The following is a 20536-nucleotide window of genomic DNA, read 5'->3' on the forward strand; positions in this document are numbered from 1 at the left end:
TGTGTATAAAGTGTTTTTTGTTTTTTTAAATATATTTTATTGATTTTTTTACAGAGAGGAAGGGAGAGAGAGAGTTAGAAACATCGATGAGAGAGAAACATCGATCAGCTGCCTCCTGCACACCTCCTACTGGGGATGTGCCTGCAACCAGGGTACATGCCCTTGGCCGGAATCGAACCTGGGACCTTTCAGTCCGCAGGCCAATGCTCTATCCACTGAGCCAAACCGGTTAGGGCATATATATATAAAGTGTTATGCTAAAAGTAATGGTATATCTTTTTTTTTTGGTACAGCAAAGGTAATTTATTGAACAAGTACAGACTCCCACGTGGGGAGAGGGAAAGAGTCCCTGGGTGGGTCATTTCTAAATGAGTTAATATTTTTAATTTGAGTTCTAATTCCTAATGTGACAGCTGTTGATTCGTATAACCCACATCAACAAAGCTCTTTGGAGGTTCTCCATGAATTTTTAAGATTGTGCCAAAACCGGTTTGGCTCAGTGGATAGAGCGTCGGCCTGTGGACTGAAGGGTCCCGGGTTCGATTCCGGTCAGGGGCGTGTGCCTGGGTTGCGGGCACATCCCCAGTGGGGGATGTGCAGGAGGCAGCTGATCGATGTTTCTCTCTCATCGATGTTTCTGGCTCTCTGTCTCTCTCCCTTCCTCTCTGTAAAAAATCAATAAAATATATTTAAAAAAAAAAAAGATTGTAAAGGGTCCCTGAAACCTAAAAGTTGGAGAAGTTGCCAAAAACCGGTTTGGCTCAGTGGATAGAGCGTTGGCCTGCGGACTGAAGGGTCCCAGGTTTGATTCTGGTCAAGGGCATATACCAGCCGTGGGCAAACTACGGCCCACAGGCCGAATCCGGCCCATTTGAAATGAATAAAACTAAAAAAAAAAAAAAAAAAAAGACCGTACCCTTTTATGTCATGATGTTTACTTTGAATTTATATTAGTTCACACAAACACTCCATCCATGCTTTTGTTCCGGCCCTCCGGTCCAGTTTAAGAACCCATTGTGGCCCTCGAGTCAAAAAGTTTGCCCACCCCTGGCATATACCTTGGTTGCAGGCACATCCCCAGTGGGAGGTGTGCAGGAGGCAGCTGGTCGATGTTTCTCTCTCATCGATGTTTCTAACTCTCTATCCCTCTCCCTTCCTCTCTGTAAAAAATCAATAAAAATATTAAAAAAAAAAAGTTGGAGAAGTTTTCTCAAAAGTCCTAGTACATCCATAAATAGGTGATTGTGCAGCCACTGAGGTGACACTCGTGGAGATGCAGGCAGAGTGCCGACGTGGCCAGCAGCCACCGGGGCCCCACCCCCTTGCTCCTGGCTCTGAAAGGGAAACGCTGTCATTCCTGGGAAGTGTGTCATTCACACACTCATTTCTTAACATTGCCATTGTCACTAGAACTACTCCTAATTGTGGTGGTAAAACAAGCTTGATCACAGGCTTCCATGGGAGTTGCAGCTCCTTCATACACAGGCTGTAGCTCGAAGCCTATTCCCCACCCACAGACGCAGGACACTGGGACGGTGCAACTGTTTCTTAGACACACAAGTTTGTTTTTTCTTTAATTGCTCATTTGATTTAGTTTTAAGTTCACTTTCACTACAGGATGAGATGGGTGCATTTACACTAGGCTTCCGCGATGAGCTGCCGCAGCTAAAAGAAACTCGGCCTTCAGCTCCCTTTCCACATCCCTCTGGGTCCCCCCAAAGCTGCAGGCGGACATTGCTGGGCTCACTCCTCGCTTGTCCCTCCTGGGAGGCTATCTCGATGGGGACGAGGAGGCCTGGGTCCCTACCTCCCCCTAAGCCCCGAGGATCAGCTTCCACCCTGCTCCCTGGCTGGGCCCCCATTCATTTCTGCAGGAAGGAAGCTGGGCGCTGGGGGCTGCAACCACCTGGTATCTGAGGCACTGGCTCTGAGTCCTGCAAGGACTTGTAGTCTGTCCCCTCCTGCTCTCCACCAAGAGGATGGTCAGCAGGGACCCTGCCGCCAGTGCCCAGCGGAGGGGTGGGACTGCCCAGCATGAAGCCCTACATGTTCCTGCCACCACTGCTGGTCACCATCACATCCACTAAGAGGACGGCCAAGAGGGGACCCGGCCTGGTGCCTGAACTGAGGGACCTTGTGCCCCAGTCCCACCCGGCCCGTGACTCCTCCAAGGAGAGCCTGTGGTCAGCGGCTGCCCCGGGACTGGACAGCTCAGAGTGCGGAAAGAGAAGCATAAAGCTGGGAGTGGGAGGAGAGGGGAGGAGCGGGAACAAAATGTTCATCTAGACAGAGCTGAACAAAACAAAAACAAAACCCGAATGTGTTCTTGTCTCGGCTCAGGATCCAGGCGCTGTGGTGTCCAAAGCCCCTTAGCCGGACATCTCCTCTCGCTGCTCCTTGTTCCTGCGCACCTCCGCGGCATGCAGCTCCTGCGGGGGACGAGGCGGGGGGGGGGGGGGGGGGCGGCGTTGAGCTGGGGTCCTGCTCCCGCACCCCACCCCACCCTCCGCAGCGTCAGGGCCTCGCCTCATCCTGGGCTGGCCCCAAGCACGGACCGGCGGTGGAGGCGCTGGTGGTGCATTGGGCAGGAACCCGCCAAAGGATGGGGCTCCTTCGGGACTTCCCTGGCCCCCAACCCAAAGCAGCTCCGCCCGTCTCCTAGCTCACATTCGGATGCGCTGCTTCAGAGCACTTCAAAGGTGACGCCTGTCCGTTCATTACTGCGCTATCGACTGTGTCCCAGCAGGACCAGATGATGGCTCTCCATTCGCCCACTGCTGGAGGTCCCCCCAAATGCCAGGTGAACCCATCCCGCGGCCCCCACTCTCTGCCTGGGGTCCCGCCCCGCCTGGGCGCGCACCTTCTCGCGCAGCCGCTCGCGCAGCGCCGCCAGGTGCGCCTCGCGGATCTCCTTGCTGAGCTCCATCTTGTAGTTGAGCTTCTCCTCCGCCAGGCGGCTGAAGTTGTTGTTCTCCTCCAGCGCCTTGTGCAGCACCTCCCGCTCATGCTCGCGCCGCTCCGCCAGCTGCTTCAGCACCTGCGCCTCCTGCGTCTGTGCGGCGCGTTGGAGGGCGTGGAGCGCGCCCCGGCTCCGCCCGCAGCCCAGACCCCCGCCCCCATCCTGGCCCCCGAAGCTGCCATCTGACCCGCCAGGGCCAGTCAGCCCCTCCCGTCACCCTGCCCTGCTACCCTCAAGACACACATCTTCGCGGAGCTCACGCCTACACGGCCCTGATTCGAGGAGGGTGACCTCCTTCCTGGTTTGCCTGCCTTCCGGGGACCTGAGCGCTGAAAGCTCCGAGGCCCCAAGACACCTCGTTGTTCTGTCCCTGGCCCCTGGCCACAGAGCGGGCCCCTCCCTGCTAGCCTGCTAGGCCGAGGGCGTCCTAGGCAAGGCAGCCTCCGTTCTTCTCGCTCCAAGCCCAAGCCCGCGGTGCGCTGGGAGAGTGCTGAGGAGCAAAGGGAATCTAAACTTGTGGGCCATCACTGAGCCTTCCTGTCTCTTCCTCAAACCTCTGCCCACTGAGCACAAAGTAGCCTTTGGTACAGGCCAGGTGCTGAGCTTCCTAAGGTGCTAGGAGTGTGGCCGGCTCCCAGGGGTGTGGGGAGAGGCTAAGTTGGAGAGAGGAGCCTGGGCTGCTGGTGTCAGTGTTGGGCCCTGCTGCGGGAGGGGCTGCCCGGTGGCCCCCAAGGACAGCCTGAGCTCCCAGGGGTAATTAGAGCCCTCAGCCTCCCACAGGCCAGTCACTCTGGGTATCTCAGGTCTCACGGGACCTGTTGTGAGGGAGATGGAGCCATTGCCGCTGTCCTGTGAGCTTGGGTACCAGGACACACTCCTGAGAGCAATTCCTCTTCTGTGTGTTTCAGCCTCAGAAGGGCTGGTGTGAGGTGAAGGGGCAGGGAGGGGCCTAGGCTCACTCACCACTTCTCCCAGAACCCTTGAACCCCCAACAGGTCTAGTTGTGCAGCCCCCAGCACATGGAGGCCCTTCCTTCCCACTCCCTTGCCCAGGAGAAGAGTGCCAGTCCAGCCTCACATCCCAGAGCCACCACCAGACCCTCCTGGCCATGGCCAAGGCCCTGCAACAGTGTCTGGTTACTTTCTCCCTCCAGCTGACTGCCGTTGGGGATCCTTCCTCCCCCATCCCATGCTGACCTCTCAGGAGGAGGTCCAGGAAACCATGGGGCTCTCCACCCCAGGCCAACCACCAAGCAGCGGTTTGGAGCACCCTGCACCTTGGGGACCATGTCCATGGCCAGCAAGAACTCCTGGCTACCTTCATCAGACCAGATGTGGGGTCCTTACCTTCCTCCGCTCCTCAGCTGCCTCCAGCCGCTTCTGCAGCTCCTCCAGCGAGGTGTCCTTCCTCTTGGGGGGGGAGGAGAGCACAGGGCTCTCCGGTGACAAGTCAGAAGGGGACTTGAGGATGACCTCAAAGCTCTGGCCAGAGGCCCTCTTGTCCAGCTGCTTCACCTCCATGTCTGCAGGGCAAGATCAGACTGGGGCTTCAGGAAGGTCAGCCAAGAGGGGGTGGGTGAAGGGGCTGGTTCCCAGCACACATCCAATTCGAGGCCTGAGCCAGAGGGTGTGGCTGCTCATGGAGGGCCTGCAGGCCTGAGTCCCTAACCAGCCCCTCTCCCCCAAAACCCCTCTCGAGAAGCCAGCCAAGCCAGGGGGTCAAAAGGCCACAGGATGGGGAGTGGCACACTCACCCCCATACTGGTAGATGGTGTTGGGGTGTGGCTGTGAGTAGAAGCAGGAGCAGATGAGCGACAGTACGGACAGCTCCTTCATCTTCTCCTTGTAGGCTGTGGGTGGGAGGCCGGGTGAGCAACCCGCCCTCCCCCGCCCCATCTCCCCCCATGGCTCCTCCCCCTGGTGCATCTCTCTGGGAGCCTGTTATCGGGCTCTCTCTACTCCCACATCTGACTCTCTACATCTCTTCTCTCCCTCCCCACCTGCTGTCTTTCCTTGGACATGCCTCCCTGTGGGTCATCTGCATTGTTCTCTCCGATCCTGTCACTCAGCCCTGGTCTGTCAGCCTCCCTCTCTGTGTTGCTGTGTCTCTGTCTCTTGTTCTTTCTTTGGATCACTCCCTCACTCTGTCTGTGTCTCTGTTCATCCCTCTGTCTTTCTGGCTCTCTATCTGTCACTATCTCTCTTCTTATATTTCTGTGTCTCTGATTCTTTGTCACTGTTGTATTTTCCCAACTCTCACTCCCTCTACCCACCCCCAATACCACTTCCCCTTTTCAGGACTTGCCCCCTGGGGTAGACAACATTAACCACTCAGGACTGGGCTGGCACTGAAGTGGAGCTTGAACACTTGGGTGAAGCCCACAGACTTCCTTATCTCTGCCCCCTCCACTTACCCTGACAGTATTGTGGTCACTCCATTAAACCCGGGCCTCACCAGATGCTCTGGTTGCCCATCTAGGGCCAAAGGGACGGGAGCTGTCCGTTCAGCACCACAGCCCACCCTTTAGCTTTGCAGAGCCAGTGCCCTCAAGCAGGAGTTATCACCTCCCAGACAGAAAAAGAGTTGAGCCTGAGCCCTGTTGGGAAAGGGCAAGTGCCCATTCTTGGAATGGAAATAATTGAGCTATTTGTGGTGTGTTCATGGCAAGCCAGGCCTCAAAGTAGACACATTAGTCAATCTTGCAAGCCCAGTACTATCACCCCACTCAGCCAAGATGACGCTGGGCCCAGGTGACTCCAGTGGCTTTCCCAAATCTCCTCAAGCACAGTTCCAGGTGGCCTGTGTTCTTCTCGCCACTCCAGCAAGGCCTGAAGCCTAGGAGGCTCAGAGACCCTTGTGACACCAGAGACCTACTCCAGGAGAGGGAGTCTGGCTTCCATGAAGGAAAGGATGCACAGTCCCCTAAGCACTCTCCAAGGGCACACCAACATTTGGACAAGGGTTTAGATGGACAAGAAACTTTCTGATCAAATTTCACACAAGACGCCTGGCCTGCATGGCTCAGTGGTTGAGCGTCGACCTATGAACCAAGAGGTCATGGTTCAACCATGCAGGCTTGATCCCCCGTGTGGGGTGTGCAGGAGGCAGCTGATCAAGGATTCTATTCTCTCTCATCATTGATGTTTCTCCCTCTCTCACTCTCCCTTCTCTCTGAAATCAATAAAAATATTTTTTAAAAATTTCACACAAGATGTTTTGAAACTGAGTTAACAGAAAAGTGAGAAGAGTGTTGGTGTTGAAACAGGGCACAGGATAGAAACAATCAGACCCTGGTCTGAGGGAATAGCTCCTGGGGAGCAGGTCCTCCCACAGCCAGCACAGGGAATGAGGTTATTTGATCAGAATAATCCTGATGGCCTAGATCAGTGGTTCTCAACCTTCCTAATGCCGCGACCCTTTAATACAGTTCCTCATGTTGTGGTGACCCCCAATTTCATTGTTACAAATTGAACATAATTTGAAAAACATCCTGTGGGAGAACCAAGATGGCGGCATAGGTTAACGCCGGAGTTTGCTGCCTTGAACAACTACCTCAAAAGTGAAACTAAAAGACAGAACAAACATCACCCAGAACCACAGGAACGCTGGCTGAGTGGAAGTCCTACAACTAGGAGGAAAGAGAAACGCATACGGACACTCAGAGGAGGCGCAGTGCTGAAGTCAAATTCTGAGGTGCGGAGTGCGCGGAGCGGGCTGGCGGCGGAGGGCGCGGTTGGCGTTTCCAATCGGGAGGGAGTCGCAGACTCTGAGCTCCAGATCCGGGCGAGTCTTTAGGAACCCAGACTCAAACGGGAGAAGCGGGACTGTCTGGCTTCGGTCAGAGCGAGTGCAGCTTTCTCTCCGAGCTTTGCAGCGGGTGCTGGGACTCAGAGAGGCAGAGCCCCTGGGGACAGGACTGAGAGTCGCCATAACTGCTCTCTCCGGCCCACCCTGTTGATCCTTTGCGACCCGCCCCACCCAAGCCCTGCACTGAGGCATTTGCCGGATAGCCTCAGGCAAACGCCAGATTAGCACCTCCCTAGAGGACAGAAGTTCTCTCACTGCTGACACAGCTGATTCTCATAGCCACTTGACCTGGAGGTCAAACCCTCCCTGGTATTAGCTACAACAATCAAGGTTTAACTATAAGCTGCGCACAAAGACCACTAGGGGGTGCACCAAGGAAGCATAACAAAATGCGGAGACAAAGAAACAGGACAAAATTGTCAATGGAAGATATAGAGTTCAGAACCACACTTTTAAGGTCTCTCAAGAACTGTTAGAAGCCGCCGATAAACTTAATGAGATCTACAAGAAAACTAATGAGACCCTCGATGTTATATTGGGGAACCAACTAGAAATTAAGCATACACGGACTGAAATAACGAATATTATACAGACTCCCGACAGCAGACCAGAGGAGTGCAAGAATCAAGTCAATGATTTGAAATGCGAGGAAGCAAAAAACACCCAACCGGAAAAGCGAAATGAAAAAATAATCCAAAAATGCGAGGATAGTGTAAGGAGCCTCCGGGACAGCTTCAAGCGTACCAACATCAGAATTATAGGGGTGCCAGAAGATGAGAGAGAGCAAGATATTGAAAACCTATTTGAAGAAATAATGACAGAAAACTTCCCCCACCTGGTGAAAGAAATGGACTTACAGGTCCAAGAAGTGCGGAGAAGCCCAAACAAAAGGAATCCAAAGAGGACCACACCAAGACACATCATAATTAAAATGCCAAGAGCAAAAGATAAAGAGAGAATCTTAAAAACAGCAAGAGAAAGAAACTCAGTTACCTACAAGGGAATACCCATACGACTGTCAGCTGATTTCTCAACAGAAACTTTGCAGGCCAGAAGGGAGTGGCAAGAAATATTCAAAGTGATGAATACCAAGAACCTACAACCAAGATTACTTTATCCAGCAAAGCTATCATTCAGAATTGAAGGTCAGATAAAGAGCTTCACAGACAAGGAAAAGCTAAAGGAGTTCATCACCACCAAACCAGGATTATATGAAATGCTGAAAGGTATCCTTTAAGAAGAGGAAGAGGAAGAAAAAGGTAAAGATACAAATTATGAACAACAAATATGCATCTATCAACAAGTGAATCTAAGAATCAAGTGAATAAATAATCTGATGAACAGAATGAACTGGTGATTATAATAGAATCAGGGACATAGAAAGGGAATGGACTGACTATTCTTGGGGGGGAAAGGGGTGTGGGAGATGCGGGAAGAGACTGGACAAAAATCGTGCACCTATGGATGAGGACAGTGGGTGGGGAGTGAGGGCGGAGGGTGGGGCGGGAACTGGGAGGAGGGGAGTTTTGGGGGGGGAAAAAGAGGAACAAATGTAATAATCTGAACAATAAAGATTTAATTAAAAAAAAAACAAAAACAAAAAAAACAAATTGAACATAATTTAAGCATAGTGATTAATCACAAAACAATATGGAATTATATATGTGTTTTCTGATGGTCTTAGGCGACCCCTGTGAAATGGTCGTTCGACCCCCAAAGGGGTCGCGACCCACAGGTTGAGAACCGCTGGCCTAGACTCTTCTGGAGAGAGCCCCAGAGGCTGTGAGGGGACCACGAAGGACTCCTGGATCTCATCATAGAAAGCCTTGGGCTCCTGGAGGGCGTGGGGCAAACGCACCTTGCTCATTGTCTCCAGGAGGGTGGTGGGGGGCTCAATGGGGATTTCGGTCTGACTTGTCTATTCATGTATCACATGTATGTGTTGTTAAAAGTTCATTTCAAAGAGGAGGCAGAGGGGTACTTCACAGCACATGTGACCAGGCAGAGCGGGCTCACCAGGCACAGCGGTCTGGGAGAGGCTGGGAGTAGCCAGCCCTGAGCTCAGAAGGAAAGAAGGGGAGGGTCTTCGGAGGGGCCTGGATCAGGAGGCACCCCTGGGCCTGGGAGAGAACAGGAAGGAGAGGGCTCTGTGCGACCCTGCCAGTGCCTGCCACCCAGCACACACACAGTCTTCCATCCTGAGCTTTCAGAACCTGTGTGTGGGTGTATGTTACAGGCCAGGAGCCTGGGGCCTCACAGCTGCTCTGGCTCCCCTCTGCCTTGAGCCTGAAATTTTCCCAGGAAAAGGAGCTGCAGATTCATTAAAGAGAAGGAACAAGTTCATGAACAAATGCCAGGGGGTGCTTCCTTTCAGGTCACTGTCACCTCAGCATGGGGGGTGGCTGGCAGCAATTCAGGGAGCAGGACGGGGAGCATGGGCAGGCATGAGCACTGCGTTGTCAGGAGGGAGAAGACAGGGACCGGGGGCTGGAGGCAGGTCAGAGCTCTCACAGGTCACAGCCGTGCCCAGGGGATGAGTGTCCCCTGGGCATGGAGGGACTGTGTCCTACAGCTTCGAACAGGGACACAGCTCAGTGTCTGATGGTCATGGCGATTCCCCAGGTTGGTGTATCCCAGTCCTTTCCAGTCGGCTGATCCTCATGAAGCCAAGTGGGAAGGGACTTGAGAGTGAGCCCTGCTCTGTGGTCTGGTCAAGCCAGAGGGGACTGGCCAGCACGTGGGGAATTGGAGAACGAGGCCAGCTTAGCCTCATGCAAGACAGGAGGTTACACCTGTATTTTCAGAGCTGGAGAGGCTTCAAGGTCATGTCTCATTGCAGAGGGAAGAGATAAAGACTCAGACCCATCCAGGACACCCCTCCACAGACATAGCTCAAGCTCAGAAGCCCCTCGAGGTCACAAGGCACCAGGCCTTGTCTCCCCTTCACCAGCACCCTTCTCTTCCCTCCATATCCCTGGCTTCAGGAAGTCATACAAACAAACCTCTGCCATGACCTGGATTGATTTCATCTCCCTCTTCCTCTTCATATCAAATGTTAAATTTGATAAAATGCATATTGGGCTTTGGATGGCTAGATCCCAGATGAGCAAGATTTAGAAGGCACCAGATCAGCACGTAGCCACATGGTAACAACAACACCAGTGCCTATGGAGGGGGAAAATCCCACCCATTCTCCCAACTGACCCTCAAGACCAGCCAGCCAGGCAGACACCTTTGTCAGCCTCATTTGTACAGAGGAAAAGGAGGCCCAGAGAGGGCAAGTGGCCCACCCAAAGTCACACAGCATGCCAGGATCGGAGCCTGGTCACAAGCCCAGGTCTCTGATGGCACTTTCCTGTTGGGAGCCTCATGGGGAGAACTGGGAGGCCAGGTGGCCCACAGATGCCCACTCACCCCTAGAAGGGCCCTGGGGGCTGCTGCTAACTGTTCCCCAACAGGTGGAACTTGTTGCCACCAAGCTGCCCCTCTCTAACCTGTCAGAGTTGCCTCCAACAGTGCCAGGAGCCCAACATGGGGGGACTTGGTGTAATCACCTTTCTCTGGGCAGGAAACTGGGAAATGTGACCACAACAGTCACCCTACTTGACATGGAGGGGCATTCTCCTCTTGCCAGGCATCAGGCCAAGCGCCTGTCCTGAAATCTCTCATTCGACCCTCAGAACAAGCCTAGGGGAGGTGCTGTCATTATCATCCCCCCCGGATGGGAATGGAGGCCCAGGAGCTCAGTAGCAGTCAGGAGACCTCACACCTGAGGAACTGTATCAGGCGGAGTGAGCAGGAGCCTGCAAGCCTGTGAGAGCCGTGTGCCTGAGATGGGCACTGGCCAGGAGAGGCGGCCGTAGGGGCCGGGGATGGGAGCTTTCTGTCTGCACAGGAAGAGAAAGCTACGACCAACCTTGTGGCGGTCGCGAGGCCCCTGCAGATGACAACTCTTCACCCTGGTCACCGGGACCGGGCAGAGCCACCAGTGAGTGTGAGCAGGAGGCCAGCGCTGCGGTCAGGTCAGCAATGTCTTTCACAGAGAAGCCACAGCTGGAGTTCACTTAACCCGATTTTGGTCACACTGACTGGGGGCCTCACGCAGCCCCCTCTGGGCCAGGCTGCCCTGCTCTCTAGTGCTGAAGGCTGGAGGCTGGTGGTGAGCGCACCTACAGCTACACTCTATCAAGGGTGGCGCTGACGGCAGAGCAGGAAAGCCCAGGCCCAGCCCAGGCCCGGGCCTCCGCCAGGGACCAAGCAAGGGTCAGCGGTGCCCCAACATCTGGCAACAAGAAAGGGCTGGGGTCAGGGGGCTCTGGGGTCAGAGGGTGTCTGTGCACAGCTCTGACAGCCATGGAAGGTGAGGTTTTTCAGCTGCTGACCTGTCAGATGGAGGGGGAGGAGGCCTATTGAGCAGGTTTCACCACTAAGGAGGGTGAGCGAGAGGAAACGCCGAGAAGTGCTCTCCACAAGAGGCTGCCGTCGCCCGCCCGCCCGCAGGCTCAAGGAGGAGCAGGACCAGGGCCCCTCAGGGCAGCTCTCTGGCCACCCGCCCTGGCTGGAGGAGGGACTCTTTCTGCCCAAAGCTGGTCCCCAATCTCCATGCAAGTCAGCGAGAAGCAGGTGCGGAGGAAGCCTAGAGGGACCCGACCCCCAGACGGCGTGGGAGGCGAGTGCTCAGGGACACACACTCCTCCCACGGGTCACCGGGGCACCGGAGCCGCAGGCCGAGGGCCGGGGTGGAGGCCGGGCCCACGCGGGTGGGCGGAGCTCTGAAGAGAATCCTGTCCGCGGGGGGAGCCGAGCCAGGACCTCGGGCGGCCCCCAGGGTGGAGGGAAGGGTGGCGGGAGTGCGGGTCCTGGTCCGAGAGGGAAACAGGGCGGAAGTGGGGCGGCCCGCCCCCGCGGGTCCCCGCCGAGTGCCAAGAGGGAGCTGGTCCCGGGGCTGCTGGTCGGAGCAGACTGCTCTGGGGAGAGCGAGCCCCGCTTCCTCGCTCCTGGGGGCCCCTGGCAGTTCCCCCGCGTCTGGCAAGTGCCCAGCGGCCACCCCACCACTCCCGGTGCCCGCCCCTCCGCCGAGCTCCGCGCGGGCGTGGGCAGGAAGGCGGGAGAGGGAGGCCGGGCCCCGCGCCGGGAAGGCTCGGAGCGGCGGCAGCCCCTCCCTCTCCAAACCCGCTGCGCAAAGGGCGGTGCCCCCCCGCCCCGCGGTGGCACGCGTCGCAGAGGGGGGTCCCCGCGAAGGCAGCGGCGAGGGGAGGGGGAGCGATGCGAGGTCCGAGCGCCGCCCCTCTGGGTTCCAGCGGGTCGCCTCCAGCCCCCTCCCCGCCCCCCCTTTCGGAGCTCTCCGTTGGCGCCGGAAGGGCTGGGCCCCGCGGGTCCTGGACCCGGCCTCCCACAAAGGGCCCCCTCTTCTCCTCCCCACCCCCCCTTTCGCGAAGGCGCAGTTCACCAGGGTCTGCGCTCGCCGGGCACCTCGGGGGACCTGGTCCGCACCAGCAAGCGCGCCCACCTCCTGGGACCCCCCCCTCCCCCCAGCTGCCAGGCCTGGTACCGCGACGCCCTCGCCCAGCCCGTTCCCCGGGCCACACCCGCCAGACCCTAGTCGCAGTCTCTTGGGGCACGGGGTCGCCCCAACCCGGGACCTCTGATCCCCGGTTCCTGCGGATTCGGCCCTGCGTCCTTGCGGTGCGTGGGTCCGAGATGAGAAAACAGAGTCCACAACTGGCCCCAGCATCAGGCGAAGCGAGACAATGGCCTCCGCTGAGACCCGCTGCAGTCCCGGGAAGCCCCCGGCAAGGCGCCTACCGGACATGGTGCTGGCCATGGTGCTGGCGGCGGGTGCTGCGGAGGCCGGGAGGCGCGGGCGCGGCTGGAGCTGCGGCGGGCGAATGCTGCAGAGCCGGGAGGGGAGGGAGGTGGGAGGGAGGCGACGCGTCGCGGGGAGAGAGGGAGGGGGAGAGGGAGGCAAGAGGGAGGGAGGGAGGGAGGGAGAGAACTGGAGCCTGGCTATGGCAGGGGCTGCAGGCGTCAGAGAAAGAGGGGTGAGTGAGGGGAGGAGGGAGGGATGGAGGAAGGGAAGAGCCCAGTCAGATGCGGGCAGAGTGCTGCAAACAGATGCCCATCCTCCATGCTCACCGCTCACTGCAGGGACTCGCTGGTCCCAGCTTGGCTTTGTGTAGGCTTGGGGGGATGGTGAAGACAGCTCCCATTCCTCAGGGTAAGCCCAACAGGAGGGGATCGCCCTATGTGAGGGTGGGGTCAGAGAGCTCTTCATGGAGGCTGCTGGCACTTTTTGTGTGCCCAGGCCTGTGCTGAGGGGAAAGTGTGCCCTGGACGTGGGTGGGGCTGATGTGGAGGCCGAGAGAGGCATTCCAGAGGACGGGCAGGTTCTGAGGCAGAGACGAGGGTAAGTGGGGCAATGACCAAGGGCCTGGGACAAGGGCTTCAAAGCAAGATCTAGGTGGGTTCCAAACAGGCTTCTGATGGCCCCTCGCTGTGGCTGAGTGAGTTCTGACCCTCCAGCTTCCACTTCTTAGGGGCAAGATGAGACAGTGACTCTAGTTCTCAGGTGACAGGACAAATGTGCACACTTGTGAGTGGGTGGGTGTTCTGCCCCCTCCCCTTCCCCCCGCCGCCCAGGCTCAGGGTTCTAGTTGATTCCCACAAAGGGAGATCCTTGCAGGGATGGGAGGCCTTTTTCTGCAGTGACCACCTCGCCTCACTTTGGGACTAGAATGTCAGACAAATGGACTGTCATTCCCATTTCAGGGACAGAGTCACCAAAGCTGAGAGCAGTGCTTACTCCATAAGCAATTAAGTCCCAGGGCCAGGAATAAAAAAACTCTGGGAAAATCCGGGAACCTGCAGAGAGATGAGGTAGGCTCAGAAAGGTGAAAGTCAGGGACAAACCTAAGGATCAAAGTCAGCCAGGAGTGGGCCCAACAGGTGTATATTACAAACACACCTTGATATGCACACGGAGCAAGGAGCAAGTGTGTGACTGGTTAACATCTGTCCTGTGGGCCACATGGGGTTTGGTCCCCTGTGGGAGTCTCACAAAGCTTGCCAAAGCAGACAACCAGTTCAAGTTTATTGGCTGATCAAGGTCCCTGTGGCTCTGAGCAGGGCTTGCTCTGGTCAGCCTTGTTTCCCTTTCCTCTCTGAGACTTGTAAGCTGCTGGCTTTGGGCAATCTACTAACCACCTGTGCTTTCTTCCCTCACCTGTGAAGTGTGCACAGCAGAAGAATTTATCTTAGAGGTCATTAGCACAAACACACCACTGCCTGCATGGATAGTTCTGAAGCCTTTGGCTGGTAAGCATTAAGCAAGGGCGTGGCCAGAGCTCCTCATCTTCTCCAAGCTTCCTGCTTAGAGGCCAAGGTAGACACTCTACAGTCCCCTCATCGGAACAGGTGGTGTGGGTGGATGCCAGCTTGTGTCCTGGACTTCCCAAGCATGATCTCACACATCAGCAGGGACACACATGTGACATAAATGTGCCATTGGCGGAAAACATCTGGACATTAATGAGCCCATGAGGAGCTCTGAAGTCAGCATTGCCAGTGGCCTGTGGGCTATCAGTGCAGCATCGATTTCTTCCTGGTGTCTTTGGAACATGCTGGGTTGCCTAGACCAGTATCTCTGACCACACAGAGCTGTGGTGATCCCTGGGGCCCCATGTTGACTGCCAGTTGGTGCTAGATGCTGGGAATTCAGAGGGGCCCACCCTAACCAGTGGTGGACATTGACCGGAAAAATGGCTAAACCCAGGGGACAGTAAAGGAGGAGCTGGTAAGGCTCCCAGGAGCCAGGTCACGGCAAGGGGCCGCCACTTGCAGACTTAAGGAGAGTGAGTGTGTTGTAGAGACTGAAAAAACCCAAGCGATGCTTAGAGAAATGGAGTTACACATCTTTATTACGCCAGCAGTCTCAGAGGAGTTGCCTCCAAAGTCTGAGCAAACCAATATGGTGGAAGCTCTTCTTTTATCTCCTTCGGTTTGTCCCCCAAATATGGATGGGACTTCCAGACCTTTCGTAGGCTTTGCAAAAAGCCCCGTGTGTTGGGATGGGGGCCTTGAGACCATACCTAAGGGCCTGGCCTGGCGCCAGCGCTGATAACCCCCTCCGGGAGTTGTATATTGTTCATGGTTTATGGCCTCTGTAAAATGTGAGCATTTAGGTAACAGGTCTTGCAAGACCAGATTGTGGAGAAAGGGGCAGTGACTTAATTATAGGTTATCAAGAACGTACATTAGGTTACTGCACAGATTCAGATTGCTAGCCCCCCGTCCCCCCCCCCGCCCCCCCCCCCCAAACATCAGGGTTACATTGGAATTAGCTTTTTGGCCTTCTCAATTGGTTTAGACTCCAGTCTTAAAGAGTTCTGGTTGTCCAGGCAACCAAGGTAGCTTGGCCCAGGGAAGGATAGTGGAATGGAGGCCATGGTGGAGTTGACATCGAGGGAGGGCACGGGCGGGACCCCAGGTTTCTTCCCGCGGGCGATGGAGTGTCCCTCCCTGAGCTTAGGGTCAAAGAAAGGCAGGTGGGGCTTGAAACCAAGCTTCAAGCCCACAGGCATCACAGAACCTTCAATTGGAGAACGGTTTCCGCTGGGAGCTCAATGCAAAGGACCGGAAGTGGGAGCAGAAGTGACGTAAAGTGACGCTACGCACCTCGGCGCGCGAAGTCCGAACTGGCAGACGGCGGAGCACGTGCTGGTGCCCCGGACTAACTGGGGTGAATTCTTGGGACCCTTGGTCGTGGAAGGCTTCCGCAGAGACTAGTGGGCCGAGAGGCGCGGAGACCCTGGAACTGGTACTTTTAGTCGAGTGGCGGCTTCCGAAACTACAGCTCCCGGCAGGTCCCGCGCTGCCTTCAGGCCCACGCGTAGGCTATTTGGCCGCGCTGCATTCTGGGATTGGTAGTTTTCCTGCGCTCTTGGGCTTTGGGCGCCGTTCTTGGCGGAACCGGTCCTGTGGCTGTGGTTGCCTTGTGGCCGGGCCCTGCAGCAAGGGCGGGCACTCAGTGTTTAGGTAAATGCCGGCATCCAGGCGAAACTGAGGCCTAGAGAAGTTGAGTGACTTGCTGGGGACCACACGGATTCGCCTCCCAGATTAGAGCCGGCACACATGGGCTTTCGTTACACGTAGTTGCCCACCAGAGAGAGAAGGGGCGTAGCTCCGGGCCAGGGGAGCAGAAGGTTGGGAGACACAGGGGCAGGAGCTTCAGACCGGCCCAGGCTGGGATGGGACGCTGCTAGAATTTGGCCTCTCAAGCTCTGGTGGAAGGAAGTGAATTATTATTGCAGGTGGAGCGTGTGGAACCGTGCCCTACTTCTGCTCCTTTAGTCTGTGAGCCTGGCCGCCTTTCAGAGCGGGATGAGTTGTGTGAGGCAGAAGGACAAGGCCGGGCTGATGCTAGGTTCTTCACCTTCCAGCTCCTTGTGATAGGATGTCACAGGCGTGCCGCAGGACCTTGTCCCTGGGGGTAGGGGTGGGGGGTGGGGGCTGCCTGAGATGACTTAAGTGGCCTGGCCTCCAAAAAAGCTGACTACCAACAGTCTTGTCCCCATTTCTGTGCCATAGGAATTCCCTGGAAAACTGCGTCATGTCCCAGTGCCACAGGCTGGCATCCCTTACCTGGAGTGGCTGAGACCCTGAGATGTTCAGAGTGGGTTTTGTCTCACAGACCCGCACAGCCTGCATGTCAGCCAACCTCGGAGCCCTCCTGAGAACAGGCCATAATGCCCAAGATAATCCTGAGTGGGGTGACCGTGGATTTCCCCTTCCAGCCATACAAATGCCAGGAGGAGTACATGGCCAAAGTCCTGGAGTGTCTGCAGAAGGTAAAGCTTTGTACCTGGGGGATGGGTCAACTTGGGCGTGGGCAGAACTTCAGCAAAGACCCAACATAGTCCACGGCCTATTCACCGTGGCCAGTCCTACTGCGTGAAAGGCACCTTCCGGACATGGGGTTAGGTAAGTAGGGCCGATGTTCTAGGTGGGATAAGAGACAATAAACAAGGAACAAGAAAAGATCATTAGTGATGAGTGCTGTGAAGAAAAGACAAAAGGTATAGGCTTCTGAGGAGGCCTCCTGAGGGGATGATGTTTGAGCTGAGGCCCAGTGAGCAGCCAGCCATTTGAGGATCCAGAGGGCCTGTTTCCACATAGAGGGAGAGAGGGTCAGCCGGTGCCCAGTCCTCACTGTGGAAGGTCTTTAAGCCTCGGGGGAGTGCAAGGAGGGAGGAGGATGCAGATTGTATTCCATTACGTTTCTTCGCGTGCCCTCTTCCCTGCTCGAGCCCCACCGCTGAGGGCTGCCTGACCTGGGCTCCAGGCTGCTCTTTTTTTTTTTTTTCCAAAGTAGTTTATACACTTTCTTTTATTTTTATTTTTTTAATTGTTTTATTGCTTAAAGTATTACACAGAGTATTATATATGTCCCCTTTTTTTTTCCCCTTAACCTCCCCCCAGCCTCCCATGCTCCCCAGTGTCTTGTGTCCATTGGTTATGCTCATATGCATGCATACAAGTCCTTCAGTTGATCACTTACCCGCCTCCCATCCCAACCCTCCCCAGCCTTCCCACTGTAGTTTGACAGTCTGTTTGATGTTGCTCTGCCTCTGTATCTATTTTTGCTCATCAGTTTATAATGGTTTTAATTATCCATAAATGAGTGAGATCATGTGGTATTTTTCTTTCATTGACTGGCTTACTTCACTTAGCATAATGCTCTCCAGTTCCATTCATGCTGTCGCAAATGGTAAGAATTCTTTCTTTTTTACAGCAGCATAGTATTCCATCGTGTAGATGTACCACAGTTTTCTAATCCATTCATCTACTGGTGGGCACTTAGGCTGTTTCCAGGTCTTAGCTATGGTGAATTGTGCTGCTATGAAATAGGGGTGCATATATCCTTTCTGATTGGTGTTTCTGATTTCTTGGGATATATTCCTAGAAGTGGGATCACTGGGTCAAATGGGAGTTCCATTTCTAACTTTTTGAGGAAACTCCATACTGTATTCCATAGTGGCTGTAGCAGTCTGCATTCCCACCAGCAGTGCATGAGTGTTCCTTTTTCTCTACATCCTCTCCAGCACTTGTCGTTTGTTGATTTGTTGATGATAGCCATTCTGACAGGTGTGAGATGGTACCTCATTGTTGTTTTGATTTGCATCTCTCGGATGATTAGTGACTTTGAGCATGTTTTCATATGTCTCTTGGCTTTCTGAATGTCCTCTTTTGAAAGGTGTCTATTTAGGTCCTTTGCCCATTTTTTGATTGGATTGTTTATCTTCCTTTTGTTAAGTTGTAGGAGTTCCCTATAAATGTTGGAGATTAAACCCTTATCGGTGATAACATTGGCAAATATGTTCTCCCATGCAATGGGCTTTCTTGTTGTTTTGTTGATGGTTTCTTTTGCTGTGCAGAAGCTTTTTATTTTGATATAGTCTCATTTGTTTATTTCTTTTTAGTTTCCAAAGCCCTAGGAGCTGTATCAGTGAAGAAATTGCTTCGGCATATGTCTGAGATTTTGTTGCCTTTGGATTCCTCTAGTATTTTTATGGTTTCCCATCTTACATTTAAGTCCTTTATCCATTTTGAGTTTATTTTTGTGTATGGTGTAAGTTGGTGGTCTAGTTTCATTTTTTTGCATGTACCTGTCCAATTTTCCCAACACCATATATTGAAGAGACTGTCTTGACTCCATTGTATGTTCTTGCCTTCTTTGTCAAATATTAATTGAGCATATTGGTTTGGGTCCATTTAAGGGCTCTCTATTCTATCCCATTGATCTGTATGTCTGTCCTTGTGCCAGTATCAGGCAGTTTTGAGAACAGTGGTTTTGTAATGCAGCTTGATATCTGGTATTGAGATCCCACCTACTTTGTTCTTCTTTCTCAGGATTGCTGCAGCTATTTGGGGTCTTTTTTTATTCCAGATGAATTTTTGGAGAGTTCATTCTAGATATGTGAAATATGCCGTTGGTATTTTAATGGGAAGTGCGTTGAATTTATAAATTGCTTTGGGTAGTATGGACATTTTAATGATGTTGATTCTACCAATCCAAGAACATGATATGTTCTTCCATCTGTTTATGTCTTCCTCTATCTCTTTTTTTGACGTCCTGTAGTTTTCTGAGTAGAGGTTTTTTACCTCTTTAGTTAAGTTTATTCCTAGGTATCTTAATTTTTTTGGTGCGATGGTAAACGGGATTGCTCTTTTAGTCTCACTTTCTGTAAGTTCACTATTGGTGTATAGAAATGCCATAGATTTCTTGGCATTAATTTTGTATCCTGCTACATTGCCAAATTCATGTATTAAGTCTAATAGTTTTTTGATGGAGTCTTTAGGGTTTTTTATGTATAATATCATGTCATCTGCGAATAAGGACAGTTTTACTTCTTCTTTTCCAATTTGGATGCCTTTTATTTCTTCTTCTTGTCTAATTGCAATGGCTAATACTTCCAGTACTATGTTGAACAGGAGTGGTGAGAGTGGGCATCCCTGTCTTGTTCCTGTTCTTAGGGGAAATGGTTTTAGTTTTTGTCCATTGAGTATGATGCTGGCTGTGGGTCTATCATATATGGCTTTTATTATGTTGAGGTATGATCCTTCTACTCCCACCTTGCTGAGAGTTTTTATCAGAAATGGGTGTTGGATTTTGTCAAATGCTTTTTCTGCATCAATTGATATGACCATGTGGTTTTTTTCTTTCAATTTGTTTTTGTGATGTATCATGTTTATTGATTTGCGGATATTGTACCATCCTTGCATCCCTGGGATAAATCCTACTTGGTCATGGTGAATGGTCTTTCTGATGTACTACTGCTGGATCCGATTTGCTAAGATTTTGTTGAAAATTTTGGCATCTATGTTCCTGAGGGATATTGGTCTGTAATTCTCTTTCATTGTGTTGTCTTTCCCTGGTTTTGGTATTAGGGTGACGCTGGCTTCATAGAATGAGCTTGGAAGTGTTCCTTCCTCTTGAATTTTTGTAGTAGTCTGAGGAGGATAGGTTTTAGTTTTTCCTTGAATGTTTGCTAAAACTCCCCTGTGAAGCCGTCTGGCCCTGGGCTTTTGTTTGCTGGAAGCTTGTTGATGACTGCTTCAATTTCTTCCATAGTTATTGGCCTATTGAGATTTTTAGATTCTTCCTGATTGAGTTTTGGAATGTTGTATTTTTCTAGGAATATGTCCATTTCCTCCAGGTTGTCTAGTTTGTTGGAGTAGAGTTGTCCATAGTATTTTTTAACAATCATTTGTATTTCTGTGGGGTCTGTTGTTATTTCGCCTCTATCGTTTCTGGTTTTGTTTATTTGGGTCCTCTCTCTTTGTTTCTTGGTGATCCTGGCTAGAGGTTCATCAATTTTGTTTATCCTTTCAAAGAACCAGCTCTTGGTTTCGTTGATTTTTTTTTTTTTTTTAAGACAAAAAGATACACATTTTATTTAACACAAAGATTTTTTTTTTTAATATATTTTATTGATTTTTTACAGAGAGGAAGGGAGAGAGATAGAGAGTTAGAAACATCGATGAGAGAGAAACATCGATCAGCTGCCTCCTGCACATCTCCCACTGGGGATGTGCCCGCAACCCAGGTACATGCCCTTAACCGGAATCGAACCTGGGACCTTTCAGTCCGCAGGCCGACGCTCTATCCACTGAGCCAAACCGGTTTCGGCGGTTTCGTTGATTTTATGTATTGTTTTTTTTGGTCTCTATGCCATTTATTTCTGCTTTGATCTTTATTATCTCCTTCCTTCT

The 20536-nt window shown here is 53.1% G+C and overlaps 2 protein-coding genes across 9 annotated transcripts in view; one reads left to right on the forward strand and one right to left on the reverse strand.

Annotated features, from left to right (window-relative positions):
* Positions 1-1544: 1544 nt before the first annotated feature.
* Positions 1545-12694, reverse strand: STMN3 (stathmin 3). The gene is made up of 5 exons (XM_036321607.1): positions 12572-12694; positions 4713-4808; positions 4306-4481; positions 2861-3052; positions 1545-2429 (listed from the first exon to the last, which is right to left on the reverse strand). Exons 1-5 carry the CDS (start codon positions 12588-12590, stop codon positions 2370-2372), a joined length of 543 nt encoding a protein of 180 aa, XP_036177500.1. The 5' UTR covers positions 12591-12694; the 3' UTR covers positions 1545-2369.
* A 2714-nt stretch (positions 12695-15408) lies between these two features.
* The window catches only part of RTEL1 (regulator of telomere elongation helicase 1), a 47083-nt gene continuing 41955 nt past the window's right edge, over positions 15409-20536 (forward strand). For 5 of the 8 annotated variants that reach the window (XM_036322132.1, XM_036322135.1, XM_036322137.1 and 2 more), the window contains exons 1-2: positions 15705-15799; positions 16352-16611. In XM_036322132.1, coding sequence (XP_036178025.1) covers positions 16510-16611 — 102 coding nt within the window. In that variant the 5' untranslated portion in view covers positions 15705-15799; positions 16352-16509. Of the gene's footprint in view, positions 15582-15704; positions 15800-16351; positions 16612-20536 lie in introns of those variants that run through there. The other 3 variants (XM_036322134.1, XM_036322133.1, XM_036322138.1) reach the window with 3 other exon arrangements.

Source organism: Myotis myotis, unplaced genomic scaffold, assembly GCF_014108235.1.
Source record: "Myotis myotis isolate mMyoMyo1 unplaced genomic scaffold, mMyoMyo1.p scaffold_m19_p_9, whole genome shotgun sequence".
Lineage (NCBI taxonomy): Eukaryota > Metazoa > Chordata > Mammalia > Chiroptera > Vespertilionidae > Myotis > Myotis myotis.

Coding starts and splice junctions, on each gene's coding strand:
- STMN3 (XM_036321607.1), bottom strand. Junction 4,482..4,712: donor CACCATCTACCAGTATGGGG/GTGAGTGTGCCA, acceptor CTTGCCCTGCAG/ACATGGAGGTGAAGCAGCTG. Junction 2,430..2,860: donor GCGAGCGGCTGCGCGAGAAG/GTGCGCGCCCAG, acceptor CGTCCCCCGCAG/GAGCTGCATGCCGCGGAGGT.